At 51.5% G+C, this 14,395-nt stretch overlaps 2 protein-coding genes across 2 annotated transcripts; one reads left to right on the top strand and one right to left on the bottom strand.

The window, feature by feature from the left end:
* Positions 1–2,890: 2,890 nt before the first annotated feature.
* On the top strand, positions 2,891–5,773 carry AAFC00_003292 (uncharacterized protein; the record flags this gene model as incomplete). The annotated part of the gene is made up of 4 exons (XM_069342746.1): positions 2,891–3,732; positions 3,788–3,871; positions 3,924–4,791; positions 4,844–5,773. The coding sequence occupies 4 exons, from the start codon at positions 2,891–2,893 to the stop codon at positions 5,771–5,773; spliced, it is 2,724 nt and encodes a 907-aa protein (XP_069199251.1).
* A 6,381-nt stretch (positions 5,774–12,154) lies between these two features.
* On the bottom strand, positions 12,155–13,985 carry AAFC00_003291 (uncharacterized protein; the record flags this gene model as incomplete). The annotated part of the gene is made up of 2 exons (XM_069342745.1): positions 12,155–13,634; positions 13,690–13,985. 2 exons carry the CDS (start codon positions 13,983–13,985, stop codon positions 12,155–12,157), a joined length of 1,776 nt encoding a protein of 591 aa, XP_069199250.1.
* Between the last annotated feature and the right edge of the window lie 410 nt (positions 13,986–14,395).

Genomic DNA, 14,395 nt, shown 5'->3' with positions numbered 1-14,395 from the left:
GTGTCCGACACTGTAGCGCAGCTTTGCGTATGCTCAATGACAGCACGCTACTTGTTCGCTTCGAGACTGCAACCATTATGCAGTGCAGGCAGCGTCGACGAGAGATCCAGTTTTTGTGCAAGTCAATCAGCGGGAGGATTTCTTGCCTGCTTGTTGACGGCTGATGCCGGTGCATCTGGTATACTTACATCATAGGAACTCAGGCCAAGAAGTAAGCCGCATATGCTAAGAACATCCGTCTCGAGCACCAGGCACGCTCAAACAACCAGAGGACAAGACTACTCGGAGCTTGTCACGTTGCACATACTCACCGTGATGGTGCCCCGGAACTGAGCATTGACAATAGATATTTGTGGCGTCACTTCGAGGCGCGCCAGCACACGAAGGTTCGGAGTCTCTTACCGAAGTCATCGGCATTGCTCGCTTGTAGACGCCATATTCTAGCAACAATTCAGGGCATTTGTAGGTCCCGTAAGTGCCTGACAAGACGTTTGTGTCCAGACCTCAAGCACGTCCTGTTGACGATAACACGAGACAGAAACTGTAGGGGCTTTCGCTTGTACGGCTATAAATGTAACTGCCATATTTGCCAAGGTGTAGGTTCTCGCATGCACTGTCCGTAATCAGTATCCGCATAGAAACATCATTCTGCGCAGAGGTGTTTCTCAACCGGTCGTGGAGCGTCACAGCCAGCCAATGAGATTCGCCATGTCTTATTTGTCACAATTGCCTGTGTGAACGTTTTCAGTGGTCCCAAGGCATGGTAACTTCCACATTTTCATTCTGGTGAAAGACTTGTGAGCATTCTCGATGTGGGCTAAGTCGGTCCGAGAGCTTGAGCTGAGAGAGGCAGCAATAGGACAAAGATTTCTAGGATCTCGTGCAAAGTTTTGGCTTCAACGCACTCCGCAATCGCACGTCGCTTAGCAGATTTCTTCGACAATTGATTATCTCGAAATCAATCTCGTCATGATCCGTACTCGATTCTGAGACTACAAATTCGAGTAAGAAGTGAGTGAGGATCGGCTGCATATATCCGCTTACCATCCTCCGAGAGAAAGGCGCAGACGGTCTTTTCAGTCGCTTGCTGCATGAGAGGTCCCTTCACTTTATCTAACTTACCAGCCTCTGGGGATGGCTAGGAGGGATGGCAATGACCGAGAAGAACCGGTGGTCTTCCAGTGCCAAGGAACGTTCAACAGTGGCCTAGCATTGCTGCTGTGTGGTGTGTCAGCCCGAGCTCCGTCAACGCTGTTAGTAGTTTATCCAGGTTCCTGGGCCTTTCGCTCAGAGTCTGCGACTAAGTGCACCTGCGGACGCGACACAGCACTGATTCAGTGAAGGATCAAACGGCGTTGTCACTTGCCCTGCTGGCAGGATCATCACAGGGTAGTGGATAGATCATCACAGTCATCATCTAAACTTTACGCATAATATCTTTCATTCGCTGCGAGTAACCCTACGCCACAAAAGCGTGTTACAACAGGCCCCGTAGCAGCTTAGATGAAAACTTGCGGCGTTATGCGGCTTGCTGTACGTTGTCCTCAAGGGGTTTGAGGCGCCTAGAATGCTCGCACATTTTGGCCTGGAAATCGAACACAATGATGACACCGGCCCGTCTCGAGACTATAGCAAAGTCCCGGGGCCGTGGCACGCTAGGCCGAGCTTAATAGATTGATCCTGTGCGCAATCGCATTTGCAGTACATGTAAGACTCGCTCGGACCATGCGGCCGTCAGCTGAGATAGATATTGCTGGGAGGCCATTGTCCTGCAAGATGTGTTTAAGCAAAGTCCTTACGGACCCACGCTCCGGGCCCGGCTTCAGCCAACCAAGTCGAGCTTCTTTGTGTCCTATGACATCGCCGAATCACCATGATCACCTGGGTTCTCGAGACGATGTTGGTTGTAGCTCCGATACACTTTATGATGGATTGCCGTCTATGGTGGACATAGGCTAAAAAGTCTCGGTTGGCCCGAACGTTCCTTGCTTATAGTAAGGTACGTGCCTATTTGAGTGCACGGCAAATTAGGGTGTACGTGATGAAGTAAAACGTGCGGTCCACATTGCGGAGAGACAAGCGCCATGACTGAACTACGATCCATCGCGCCCGAAGCATTCCCGCATGTGTTCGTTCTACATGATCCTCGCTATGGAGGTACTACGACACTTGTACATCGTCTGACAACGGCAGCGCATTGGGCTCCTCGGGTGCCCCGGCGCGGCTCCTCGTCTACTGGCGACCAGATACAGTACCTCTCCTCCAAGTGGAAACCTTTGAGAGAAGTACTCCCAGCCCATACGTTTGCCGATCTGCAGACTTTAGTTACTGGGAATAGTGTTCATTCTCGCAGATCTCCTCTCGGCAGGCGTGGGAAGCGGCAGGTTCAAGAATCCGCCTGCTAAATCGTTAGCCTTCGATTGGTGTCTACTAAGATCGCACCCAAGATATCAAACCGAGTATCGTCACATCGTTGAGCTTCCCCACTGTTCTTCGAGATGCTTGCCAACAGGTGCAATCTGTCCAAACTGCACGGCACGTATTACTAGAGGAAACTTATTTTTCCACGTACCGAAGGCTGCCCACATCCACACTCGGACGTTTACATACCGCTTCTCGGTTCTCAACCCTTGAACCTTGATGCACCGATGTGTCCCTGTGGCGTCGTTCCATGAAGCTCATATCCTGTTGCATTTAGGGCTTATGTCAAGACTGTTAATGAACGGGACGGTCCTAAACCTTTTTGTGCCCAAAGACTTTCACATTCCTGAATTACTTTCCGCCTTATAACCTTTCAATCCAGGAACAGCAATATCTAATCCACCGCCCGCCGCCCCCCCCCCTGTCTTATGTTCTGTTGCATAGTCATTCCTTATACTCAAACTTGAGAATGACTTCTGTGAGAGATGAACACAAAGTCTTCGCACAGTCGAAACCATTCTCTCATTGGCAGCAACGAGATCCACCTGGACCAGTTGCACAAACAGATAGTCATTGGCCTATAGTGTTACAACGCGAGCCTCCACCACGTCCAGTCGAACCAGGAGCAGGACTGAGCCCAAGGGGATCGTATACTGATGCTACGCATGGTCCGCCAAAACAACAGCTGCCTGGAGTTCAAGAGTTACTGACTCCTTCCATTCGAGATGAAGATCGTGCACCCAGTGTGGGCTCCTGGCTACGTAACAGCAGCACCCAGATATGGCACGACAGGGTTCTCCCATCCCTTGGCCAAGGTCTACCTAATGGGTCCCCCTCATCCCTAGGTCCGATGAATAGGCATCTACCAGAAAAGCTCGTGGAGGATCCCTACAGCAGATCTAGTGTGCATCTGCTTTCCGGTGGCCAACCACCTCAGACGATGCCAGCACTACCCCTGAGACGATCTGGACTGTCCAGCCCGGTTGCACGCAACGGCCTAGAGAGCATGCCTCAAGTCGGAGAGTACTTTGCACCTTCATCTTCTTACTACTCGACAATAACAGGGAACCCCCATGATGGCCACCTAGGAGAACGTAGAACAAGCTCCGTGTTCCCTGGTAAACTTGGTGGACCAGCCGGCCTATTCAGCTTGCAGATCGTCGGCCAACGAGATATCCCTGGCGAAGGGTTGTGTTATGTGTTCAAGGATGGGACGACTTGTCCGACCATCATCGACGGCGAACCTGTCAATCCATTGTGGGGCACCACGAAGGCGGGCAAGGCTCGGAAGCGACTCGCACAGGCTTGTCTGTGAGTTTCAAGATCGAGCATCGGACTCATACGCCACTTTTGCTAATTTGAGCAGAAATTGCCGCGAGAAGAAGATAAGGTGCGAGCCTGGGGAGAGTAGCTGTCTGCAGTGTGAGAAGGCGAAGCGAGAGTGTTTAAAGTACGTATTGGTCCAGCCAACATGAGACTGGCATCTCCTTAACATGTGCCAGGCCCTCAGCAGCCCAGACACAAGCGGATCTGTCCGCCAGCACATCATTCAACACATCACCAGAGCGTGACGATTGGAAATACCAGACCTCCCCGCGAACCAAGCAGCCCTCGGATGCACCGGCGCCCAAACGAAGACGCTCCGCTCACGCGGCTCAACAAGAGATTGCATTGGATCAGACCTCAACAGGCGACGATTCTCCTAGCATGGGACAGAAACGACGATTATCTGGCGACACGTCTCCAATCTTACTCAAACAGCCTAATGATCGGAAAGATAGCAAGCGTGGTACAACAGAAGATCTCGAATGGGCACCTTCAAAGGTCTATAGGGACACGCTGGACAGCCTACCTCAGTCGGAAGATCCTTACCAATTCGAGCCTGAAGGGACGATGCTCTTCTTGGATCTGTTCTTCGCACAAGTTGCTCGCGAGACTCGCATTATCTTCCCTCGACATGCCTTTAGACGCTGGGTGAGGAACTGTGATTCCAGGTATCAGAGCGAGTGCATGGTGCTCTATTCTGTACTAGCTGTAGGGTCAGCCTTTAGCAACGGTCGTTTCTCATCATTCAGCAAGATGTGCGTCGACAGAGCAACCCAGGCGGTCGCGAGCTCATACGGACGATTTAGCCTGGCCCTGATTCAATCACGGCTGCTCTTGGGTGCGTATTACCATCTGCAGGGAAAAGGCTCCATCTCGTTGGATTATACAGGTGCTGCGCTTTGCGTCGTCGCTGCGATGAGGCTCAACACTGAAGATGGCTGTGGGGAAAATCTCGACGAGCAAAGCAGACGAGTGTTCAGCTTCACTCGCGAGCAACTACGAGAGAGCCGGCGACGTACGTTCTGGGCTGCCTTTCTCGTGGATGTAAGTTTTGCCACCTTTAAAAAACCCTGGCCCATGTACTGATTTTTGCCAGCGATACAACACCTCCCCGAGGCGTCAAATGAACACCATCAATGAGGATGACGTGCAGACTCGCTTGCCTTGTGCGGAGCAGGTTTACGAAGACGGCTCACCCTCATCAGCTTCTTTACTTCAAGACATCGGATCCTCGACCACAGACGCACATAGCGCCACAGCCTATGTCATCACCGCAAGCACTTTGTGGAAAGACGTGATGCAATTCTTGCATCGTTCGATTCATCTCCCTCGGTCGACTTATCGAACAAAATTTGAATCCTTCCAGGAAACTATGCAGAGGCGCCTCTACGATTGGCAGCAGACCTTGCCGCAACACTTCAAGTATAGCCGCGAAGAGTTGGATCAGGCTATTCATCGCGGCTATGCGGGAGACTTTTTGGCAATGCACACGCTATACCTCTTCTCTCAACTGAAACTGTCGCGTATGATTAGGCACGAGCTCCTTCCGATGGATGTTGTTGCGCGCAGCATATGCGCCGCACATTCTCACGCACTACAACTACTAGCGCTGCTATGCGACGTCACGATACTTATCGCATCCGCCTCCAATATTGGTATTCGAACAACCGATCTAATGTCACCCTTCATAGCACAAGCAATGTCCTTTGCTATCGACACCTTGGGTGCGGGCGGCTTGCGAGAAGAGATCGTTACCACACAACAAGTGCTTTCGATTGCGATTGAGGTGCTACGTGATCTCTCACAACACTGTGTGAGCACTTGGATCTTAGTCAAGAAAGCCGAGAAGCGTTTGACGCAAATCGAGTCTTGGCCATCGGAATTGGACATCCGAGCGGGTAGAGGACAAACCCGAAGATGTTGGAGGACCCAGGAGCCCATGGACAAAGCTCCTCCCCTTGAGCAAGACGTCATGTACGGGGTCTCGTCTGCAATATTTTCCGAGGCCCTTACCGAAGGACGGTAATGATAGACGACGGAACGAACCATATTACGACTAGCATTGGAAGGTTATAGCACTTGCCACAAAGCATCTATACATTGTATTTTTAGGCAGGTTGTACACGGACTCTGCCGTTGAATTGCTTTGCCAGCCGGGCCGCCGGCGCATGCGATATCCTTTTCAAGAAAAGCTCTCAGAGAATGAAATTGAAATCATCACATGCGACAAGTTACCGAGCGTACGGCGCTCCAATAAAGCTTCGGCGGGCAGGAAGCAGGCATTGAACGAACGTTCACATAGTTACAGCACACTTCGCAAACGAGAGTACTATCTAATAAAGTTATTAGTTGGTGTGAACGCTTTGCCGCTGCGTGTCACCTCTGGCCGGAGATATGCCAAGAGTATCTTTGGGCGAGTCATAGTTTGATTACCAGTAGCACTTACCTCCAGCCGAATGCAAGATGTGTCCCATTACCGCGCCAATGATTTCATTTCGAACCTTGCCGTACCAATGCCTAGAGACAATCTGCCCTGGCGATCGGTCGCTTGTGATTTAGAGTTCACAAGTTTTCTCAATGCTATGTTCCTTGCGTAGGACTGTACGACTTTGCGCGGAGTGGGACCTCGACAACGGCCTCCTAACGGGCCAAGAGCGGACGTGGAAATAGTGGGCAGGCTAAGCTTTCTGGACATCACAGCCATGTACCTGCGTACTCGCACTTAAACTTACCCGCCCGGCATCGTACCGTAACGCAAAACCGCACAAGTAGCACTTTGTTCGTGTCAGGCGTGGGGGTGGTGGAGCGACGGACGAACCACCACCCGCTGAGAAGTGCGGACATACGTTCTTGGTTCACAGGCGCTCATCTTGTGACAGGCTAGTAAGCACCCGTCTCGCCTCCGACGCAGCCGAAAAGCTAAACGTATAAGCTGGCCGGCACCAAGCACGAGCAGAAAACAATTGCGAGATGAAACGTGGGATCATAGGTTCCTGAGATAAGGTCCGTGCTTACTCAGTTGTTTGTTACTCTGTTCAAGGTGATATACATGTCATAAAGGTGGGCTATCTGTGGTGATCACTTGAGTAAGGTACCTTAGGTACTATATGCCCTACTCGATATAGGCAAGTGATGGCTTTCACGAGGAAAAAGTACCTCCATCCGCATATTACAGTCCCCCGCCTCGAGGGTACCGTCATCGCACGTTGCTTCTCAACGTAGTCGGATCATGACGAGCATAAATTCAAATTATACGTTGTAGACAAGGTTAGGCTTTCATAAGTGCGAGCAGATGGCAGTAGCCCCGGCGCTACCTTCCCCTTGCCGGGTGCTTCACGTACCGGAAGTGTAACGAACAAGAAACTTGTACACAAGGCTAGGCTCTTCCGTCGCCTGGCAAAATGCCGCTGTTTTAGGGCATCGTCCCTTATTGCAAGTACAATATTGTCTCTAGCATTGTCGCCGTTGAGATCCTACCATTGTGTGGAGCCAGCTCGGCGAGCAATGTCCCAGATATCCAGGTCGTCGCAAAGCAAGCCCCATCTAGCCGGGTCGCATCGAGGACACCTTTTCTGGAGGTTCCACATGTTACTACTTTGATAGCGTAGCATACCTGAGTTGTAACAGCGAACGCCTGCTCGCTCACGAGATAGCTCCGAGTCAAGGGCACGACACGTACCTGCAAGCTCGGCGAGAACGACGACGACGACGACGACCACTACCACCACTATGACCCCAGTTTCCAATACTGCCGAGACTCGGCGATGCACGCCAAGCTGCGCAGACTCACGATGCTTACCCATGCCTAGATTCATTGAACTCAATCACAGGCCAGCTCGGGGCGCAATAGAGACAGGACTCTCGCCTTCAGATCTCTCTTTCCTTCCACTACGCCAGGAAAGCGGGCCAGAGAGGGCACCATCCTAGAGCTGAAGAATGCTGACCACTTATCGTGATGTATGCATGCAGCACTATTCTCGCAAAGAAAAAGGCTGTCGCACTGCTCAGTAACACTTCTTACGGAAGCGAATCATTTGGAAGATGCAGACCTGGCCAGGTGTAACTGCAAGTCCTTGGCGCTCACTCCATGAAGCTGCTGCAATCCAATTACTAGAAGCAGCTCCGTCGGAGTCGGTGCCACCAGAGCATTTGTGTCCCGACTTTGTGTTGCGAATGTGCAAAGATTCATGTCGGTAGGCCTGTGGCCTCCAACGGAATGGTATGTCAACCTGCCCGCACTCTTAGCCCGGAGAACGTTTGTTCTGTCAAGGTCTCTTTGTTTCTAATGTATTCGGGCCTGTATTGAAGGTGCCAAGTACTTGTTGACCATAGACTATCATAAAGTAGGCGGTCAAGGCACCATGCATGCGGTCCGATGGTGTCAGTCAGAGGTAATTGGCAAACCTGCGGATGTTGCATCAGTATTATTGGCACAAACTCGTGTCCTGATCGAGCGCAGGCGCAGGCTATGAGAGGAGGATGAGCATCGACCGACCATCGTTTCATGTCGAGCGTACATCGTGATCCCAGCAGACCTGAGCGTACGTGGCGACGGTACAGTTCAGCGCGATCACAGGTTGCAAACGTTTTCGTGTGCTGTGCTGAGCGACCCATTCACAGTGCCAGTAGTATGGAATTGGAGCGTCGCTAAGTGATGCAAGCAGTTGCATGCTTCAGCGCACGCGGCTCTGCTAGCCTACCCAGCCGATCAGCTCTTATTGCTAGGTACACATCGAAGGATCACGTACGATTAGGACCGAATAGCCTAATAGCACAAAATTGGGGCTCTCGTACAGGCACCCGGGTCCACCTCCTGGACAGCCCCAGCCTGCCGATACGAGTGGTCTGGACTTCTCCTCCAGATTCGATCTTGAGGCGCAACAGAGGCTAACGTTGATATTGTGTGAAATTGACAGATCGATTAATCCGCTGTTTAAAAACAGTGCATGACAGCAGTTCCATTCCTGCGGCGGTTATCAAGGCACCTGGTGATGCGAATATGCCTGAAGCCCACGGCCAGATGCGTCTCACTTAATACGACCTTCAAATCATATTGGCTGTGGTACTGTCTCCGACGGGAACCTGCTTACTATACGGACTTGAGTCCGACCAACTACAGGTACACGACCCCTCTTCGTTATGGCTTTGATTGCCGGTGACCATGCATGTCGCAATGCCGGTCATCTGCATGCGTGATCCCGCAGCTTACAGCTTGTTGATGCGTCTCATCATCGTACAAGTACATTACTATGTCGGCCGGCTACAGAAGGCACATAATCAATGTAACCCTAGCGGCAGTGTTTCCGGCATTGTCTTACGTGTGAATATCAATCTGATTGTTTACCCGGGGATGTCTAAGATCCACCAATCTCTATACGAGAACGATCACTCCATACATAAGAGATTTGAGGCATAATTGGACGTCGAATGCGGAGCAAAGTCCGATGGACTGCAGCAGATGCAAGGCATGTGTGGGGTCCGGCTACGTACAAGACATGCAAGAGGCTTACGCGGCGATGTCTTTTTTGCTACCCAACCGACGTACGCATATTCACCCCGTATTTCCGACTGCCTCCTCATGGATTACCTGGTCAATGGTCTTGCATAACCCTAGAACTCCCAAGCAAGCCACCTTTCCTCCTCAATTTGTCTACAATCTATGAGGCTGCTGCATCCAACATGTCTCATGCATATCCCCACATAAGCCTCGGTCGGCTACCTACTTTACATGTGGGCGACCTGGGAAATGAGGTGAGCAGCACGGCAGGTCTTATTGCTTTGGGGGCCGGCAGTCACGGCTTACCTTATATGGTATAGGAGAGTGTCACTGTTCACCGCTCTGGCCAACGATGCCGTGTGGTGGCTGGAATGGCAATGTTCTTGGGAGCGGCTTTACTAGAAGAATCCTGATACGGTTCCATGTTCTGGTCGGGTATTTTGGCATCCTTTTTGATCATCGAGGTCGCAGTACTATAGTGCTGCATTTACCGGTATAGTACTGTGCTGGCTGTTTTGTTTCTCCGATTCGCACGAGCTGTCTGTTTTGCTACCGCCACGATACAGAAGTGGATCCAGTAGTTCAACGATGAAGCGTCGAAGGAAGATGACTACTTGTCTAACTAGTTGTGGCAATTGCAATCTTCTGCACTATTTGAAATCTGCGAGCGATTGGTGGTTACGGCTATTGTCCAAGGTAGGCTTTTAACATGTCGCCGAGGCTGTGTTCCAAGAACCACATTAACGGCGTAGCGAATTGATCGAGCCATGCTTTTTGCCCGGAACAAATGAGTCGAGGTATGGTAGCCCTGGAAGGACGTGAACCTGTATCATACATCAAGATTTGGATACCTTGAGTATTGAGATGTGGCGGTGCCGGGCAAACGATGAACCGTTCGAGGATGTCGAAAAACAAAGACATGGGGCGACCCTGTCCCTCATGACTGCGCTTTCCCAGCCGCTGGTAGACAGTAAGTAAGCAGTGATATTGTTTCGATATTGCTCATCTGATTGTGTGTTCCACATTCGCCCGTTCTAACGACTCACTTCTCTTGATGGCTCTGAGTATGCTTTTCCTCGATAAATCATCACTGTGCACTTAACAACTCGAAGAAATGAAGAACAGTAATGCCCTTTCGTTTACAAACTACCTGTTATATATCTTACATACCAACGCCCATCCCCATCGCTTGATTTAGTCTACAGGAATAAAATGGTAATCTCAATAGACCCGCGCACATGGTACTCTATGTCCTTCCCCACGAGAACATAGAACGACTCATATCCCATTGCTGTAGTGCCACCAACTGTCCTCATGTGATAGTGAACTACATATACCGCAATAAACCCCAAGTGAACAAACAAGGCAGAGGGCAAGCAAAGAACGAAGACCAACGCATCAAGCAGGATCAAGCCAACATATCCAAAGTGAAGAGAACAGGCAACCGCTTCACTCGCCCAATGCTTCAGCTCCACCATCTCGCTGCTCCTCCGTCTTGGTTATAACCACAGCCTGCTGCTTCTTCTCCAGTCTTGTATCTAGGTGAAGGCTTATTGACCTGGTCCTGGCAACCTCACTGTCTAATACCCTTTGCTGAAGGACGGTACACATGGCAAGTACCGAGACAGACCCAGGACAGACCCAGGACAGACCCAGGACAGCCCCAGGACAGCCCCAGGACAGGGCTACGAACAGGTCCACGAACAGGTCTACGACAAATCCCTCTTCATTCCCAGAGATCTCGGCCGGAGATGCCAGAGCACCATGCCTTGCTCCAGCATCTAGTACTAGTAGATATCGCCATCATGAGAGCAGTTGTATCTGTCTTGCTGTGCCTGCCTGCTTGGTGTCTGTCTTCCTCTCAATCAACGCGTCCGTCCGGAAGCCTTCAGGCAGGCAGGTATGATCAGTAATCCGACCGAGCTGCGATTGTCGTATGCTCGGTGGCAGTAGGGCTATAAGCTGAGATTGTTATTTAGGAATCAAGTGTTTCTAGGTTTATTAAGCTGCGCGAAACGAGGTGTTTGAACTACGAGTTGGTTGGTTGCGTTAGTAAGGTTTAATGAGAATGATAACGGAGAAAGAGAGAGAGAGAGAGAAGGTCGTCCTCGCGGCCGTTTTTTTCTTTATATTCACTGATAACTGCCGCGGAGCAAAAGGCATACTCCTGTAAGAAGAGTCGAGAGAAGAGTCAAGAGGAGAGTCAAGAGGACATCACCAATTAACATCCATCGTCGGGACGCCGAGCAGGACTCACATTGTCCACATTGACTCTCTTTCCCTCTTGTTCTCTATTTCTTTACTCTTCCTTTTTTGCCTTTAGTGATTAGCTCACCAGTCGGCGTCCGCGCATGGCTCGCCTTTGTGAACCATACTTCTCTCTCTTGCGGTCGACACTATAATGGAATGACAGGCAGATATGCAAGCCAAGGGCAAGCAAGGTGGCTATATCTCTGTTCGCCATAAGACGGTACTGCCAGGTAGACTTCGCGTGACGGAACCAGGAAAGGGAGTGGGGGGAAAAAGATGGAAATTGGGTATACTCTTCGTTATGGGGGATTTTCTTCTGCTTCTGCTTCTGCTCCAAAAAAATCAACGTCAGCGCCTTGATATGACACCCTCCCCCAACACCCCGTGTGGAAACAGGGAGTCAGGTTGTGGTCAAGCACCTTTTGTCCACGCCAGCCTTCGCCTACCTATCACAACCCACTCGCACTTCCCTTGCCCGTCCAGACCTGGTGTAGCAGATAGACCCGAAAAAGAAAAATCTAGAGAAATCAAAAGGAAAATATGATGCGACCGTGATACCATTCTTCACCACATTTTTGCGTTTCTCTTTCATGATCATACCCTTCACGAAAAGGAAAAGACAGAAGAGAAAGGGAAAAGAAGAAAAGGAAAAAAAGCTTCTCATCGCCATAGATCCTGTCGACTTCCCTTGCGTGCGTGACCGCCACCGGCGTTAGCGAGACTAGGCGGTGGTTTCAGCCAACTCATCCTACTGCTCGCGCTTCCAACACTGCTGTTCGCCCAGTCGCGTCTTTGGTCATGGTTGCCGCCCGCAGACATGGGTCTTGGTGCTTCTTCCTGAGGGACAGCGAGAAAACCGCCGAACCCATTACCGACAATGACACTCTTGCGTGCGTCACCACCGAAACCACCCTGAGCCCATTGAGGACCCAGACCGCGAGAGGCGCTGTAGGCGCTCATCGGTCGGCCTCCGGTGGCAGATGCTTGCTTACCAGGGGCGGGAGAGGGTGTGATGGCCGTGAAAACCCATTCCAACTCATCAAGGCCTTTGCTGAAGACTTCGAGGGGCTGGTTCATGCCTCTTGGTGGTCCGATGCTCATCGTGCTTGCGCGCATGCCGCCCTCGGCGAAGGGGGTTGGTGGAGGAGGAAGCAGGATCAGCTCTGCAAAGTCGGGATCGCGCACATAGAGCTGGGTCAGCGCAGGCATGGCGTTGCCTTGCAATGACTGGGCCAGGTAGGCGTAGTACGAAGCAGCCGGCTTCTGCAAGCCGTGAGCATCATCTGAATCAGTAATCTCAAAGTGCAACGTCTTGAGAGTGATGGAGGTGAGTGGAGGGAGGTCGGCAAGCTCGAGGGCAAGGGATTTGGTGACGGTCTCGACGACGGCAAGGAAAGTCAGCGAGGCAGCCTCCCATACGACAGCGTGGAGATCCTGGATCGCAACTCCGGTGTTGTTCAATGACAAGCTCGACAGGATAGCTCTGTTCTGCGGCTTGGTCACGTATTGCACCAGGCCCTGATAGGTGAGAAGAGGCGTATTCTCGAGCGAGAGTGATTGTAGAGGTGGGAATTCGGGCAGCATCGGCGAACTAGAGAAGATGGAGTCGTCAAGCCATGCGATGTCGGAGATGGTGAGTTCGTGAAGGGTGGGCAGAGAGGCGAGCACGATACGGAGAGTGCTGGGCTCGACGGCGATGTTGTCGAGCTCTAGGATCTCGAGAGCCTGCCAGCATCGGTGAGACAGCAGCTCAAACGAAGCTTCCGACCCGCTCCTGTAGCTCATCTTTCTGATATCTGGACATCTCGCCTGCAGCTCGTGCACAAGTGTGGTACACCCCGGGTCTCCAGTAAAGGCGCCATCGGGAAGGTCGACGTATCTGAGGTTGGGCAAGGCAGAGATGGTACGGGCGAGGTCGGCCTTGCACGTCTCGCGTGTCATGTATGGCAATTTGAGCAGGGTCACTCTCGATCCTAGAACAGCAGATTCGCGTACTGTTCGACAGAAAAGACCAAGTCTGATCGAAGGAACATCCCCAGACTCGACAACCGCCTTGAACAAAGATTTCTTCTGTCGCTTCTCCGCCAATATCTCTTCCAGGTCACAGTAATGTACCGCGTCTATGCGTACGCTCCCGTATCTGCGTGTTCGCCATCATCAGCCTCTGCTTTTGCTTGTGGTAACGGGAGACTTACAGCATGTCCTGAGCTATCTTGTACCACCTTCGACACACTCGAGCAGTGTTGCCCATGTCTCGGAGGTCACAGAGCATGCAGCCATCGCCTACTGATGACCTCTCGCTGGGCTCGTATGTGTCGTCCTGGGTGTGGGGGCATATCTGGACAAAGATCCTCTGTAGTATCGCATCGGGCAGTTTCGAACTAAAGTCACGACCGAACCTGGCGGGGTTGGCTGAGTTGCGTGCCGGGGTGACGTGGTGGTGATCATCTCGGAGACGCGACTTGGATCGCAGGTGCTTTAGGAAACCCATGGTGGGCGGGATGTGGTATGGCCGATGAGTTGTGGTTCAAAGCGAAGGAAGGTAGCTTGTGGGTGTGCGGGCTTGGTCGATACGAGTGTGAATGTGAATGTAAATGCGAGAGATAGAGAGAGGGAGAGCAAGGCAGAAAGCTCGTTCACGTCAAACCGCCGCAAGGACGGATGACTAGAAAAGAAGGTCGAAAAGTAGATATTCCGCTGCAAGGCAACAAGCAAGAGCAAGAGCAAGAGCAAGAGCAGTCACGGTAAATGTGGCAGTGACTGTGGAAATTAAAAAAAGTGGACAAGTGATTGTTGTCAGCAAAGGCATTGGCTGCCTGAAACACACACACACACACACACAGAGCTTGCAGAGATGAGGGGAAGAAATCTACAGTATCAGAATCTCTCACTCTCCAAAAG

This window comes from Neodothiora populina, assembly GCF_041146345.1.
Source record: "Neodothiora populina strain CPC 39397 chromosome Unknown canker_contig_15, whole genome shotgun sequence".
Taxonomy (NCBI): domain Eukaryota; kingdom Fungi; phylum Ascomycota; class Dothideomycetes; order Dothideales; family Dothioraceae; genus Neodothiora; species Neodothiora populina.
This window is presented reverse-complemented; position numbering and strand designations above follow the sequence as displayed.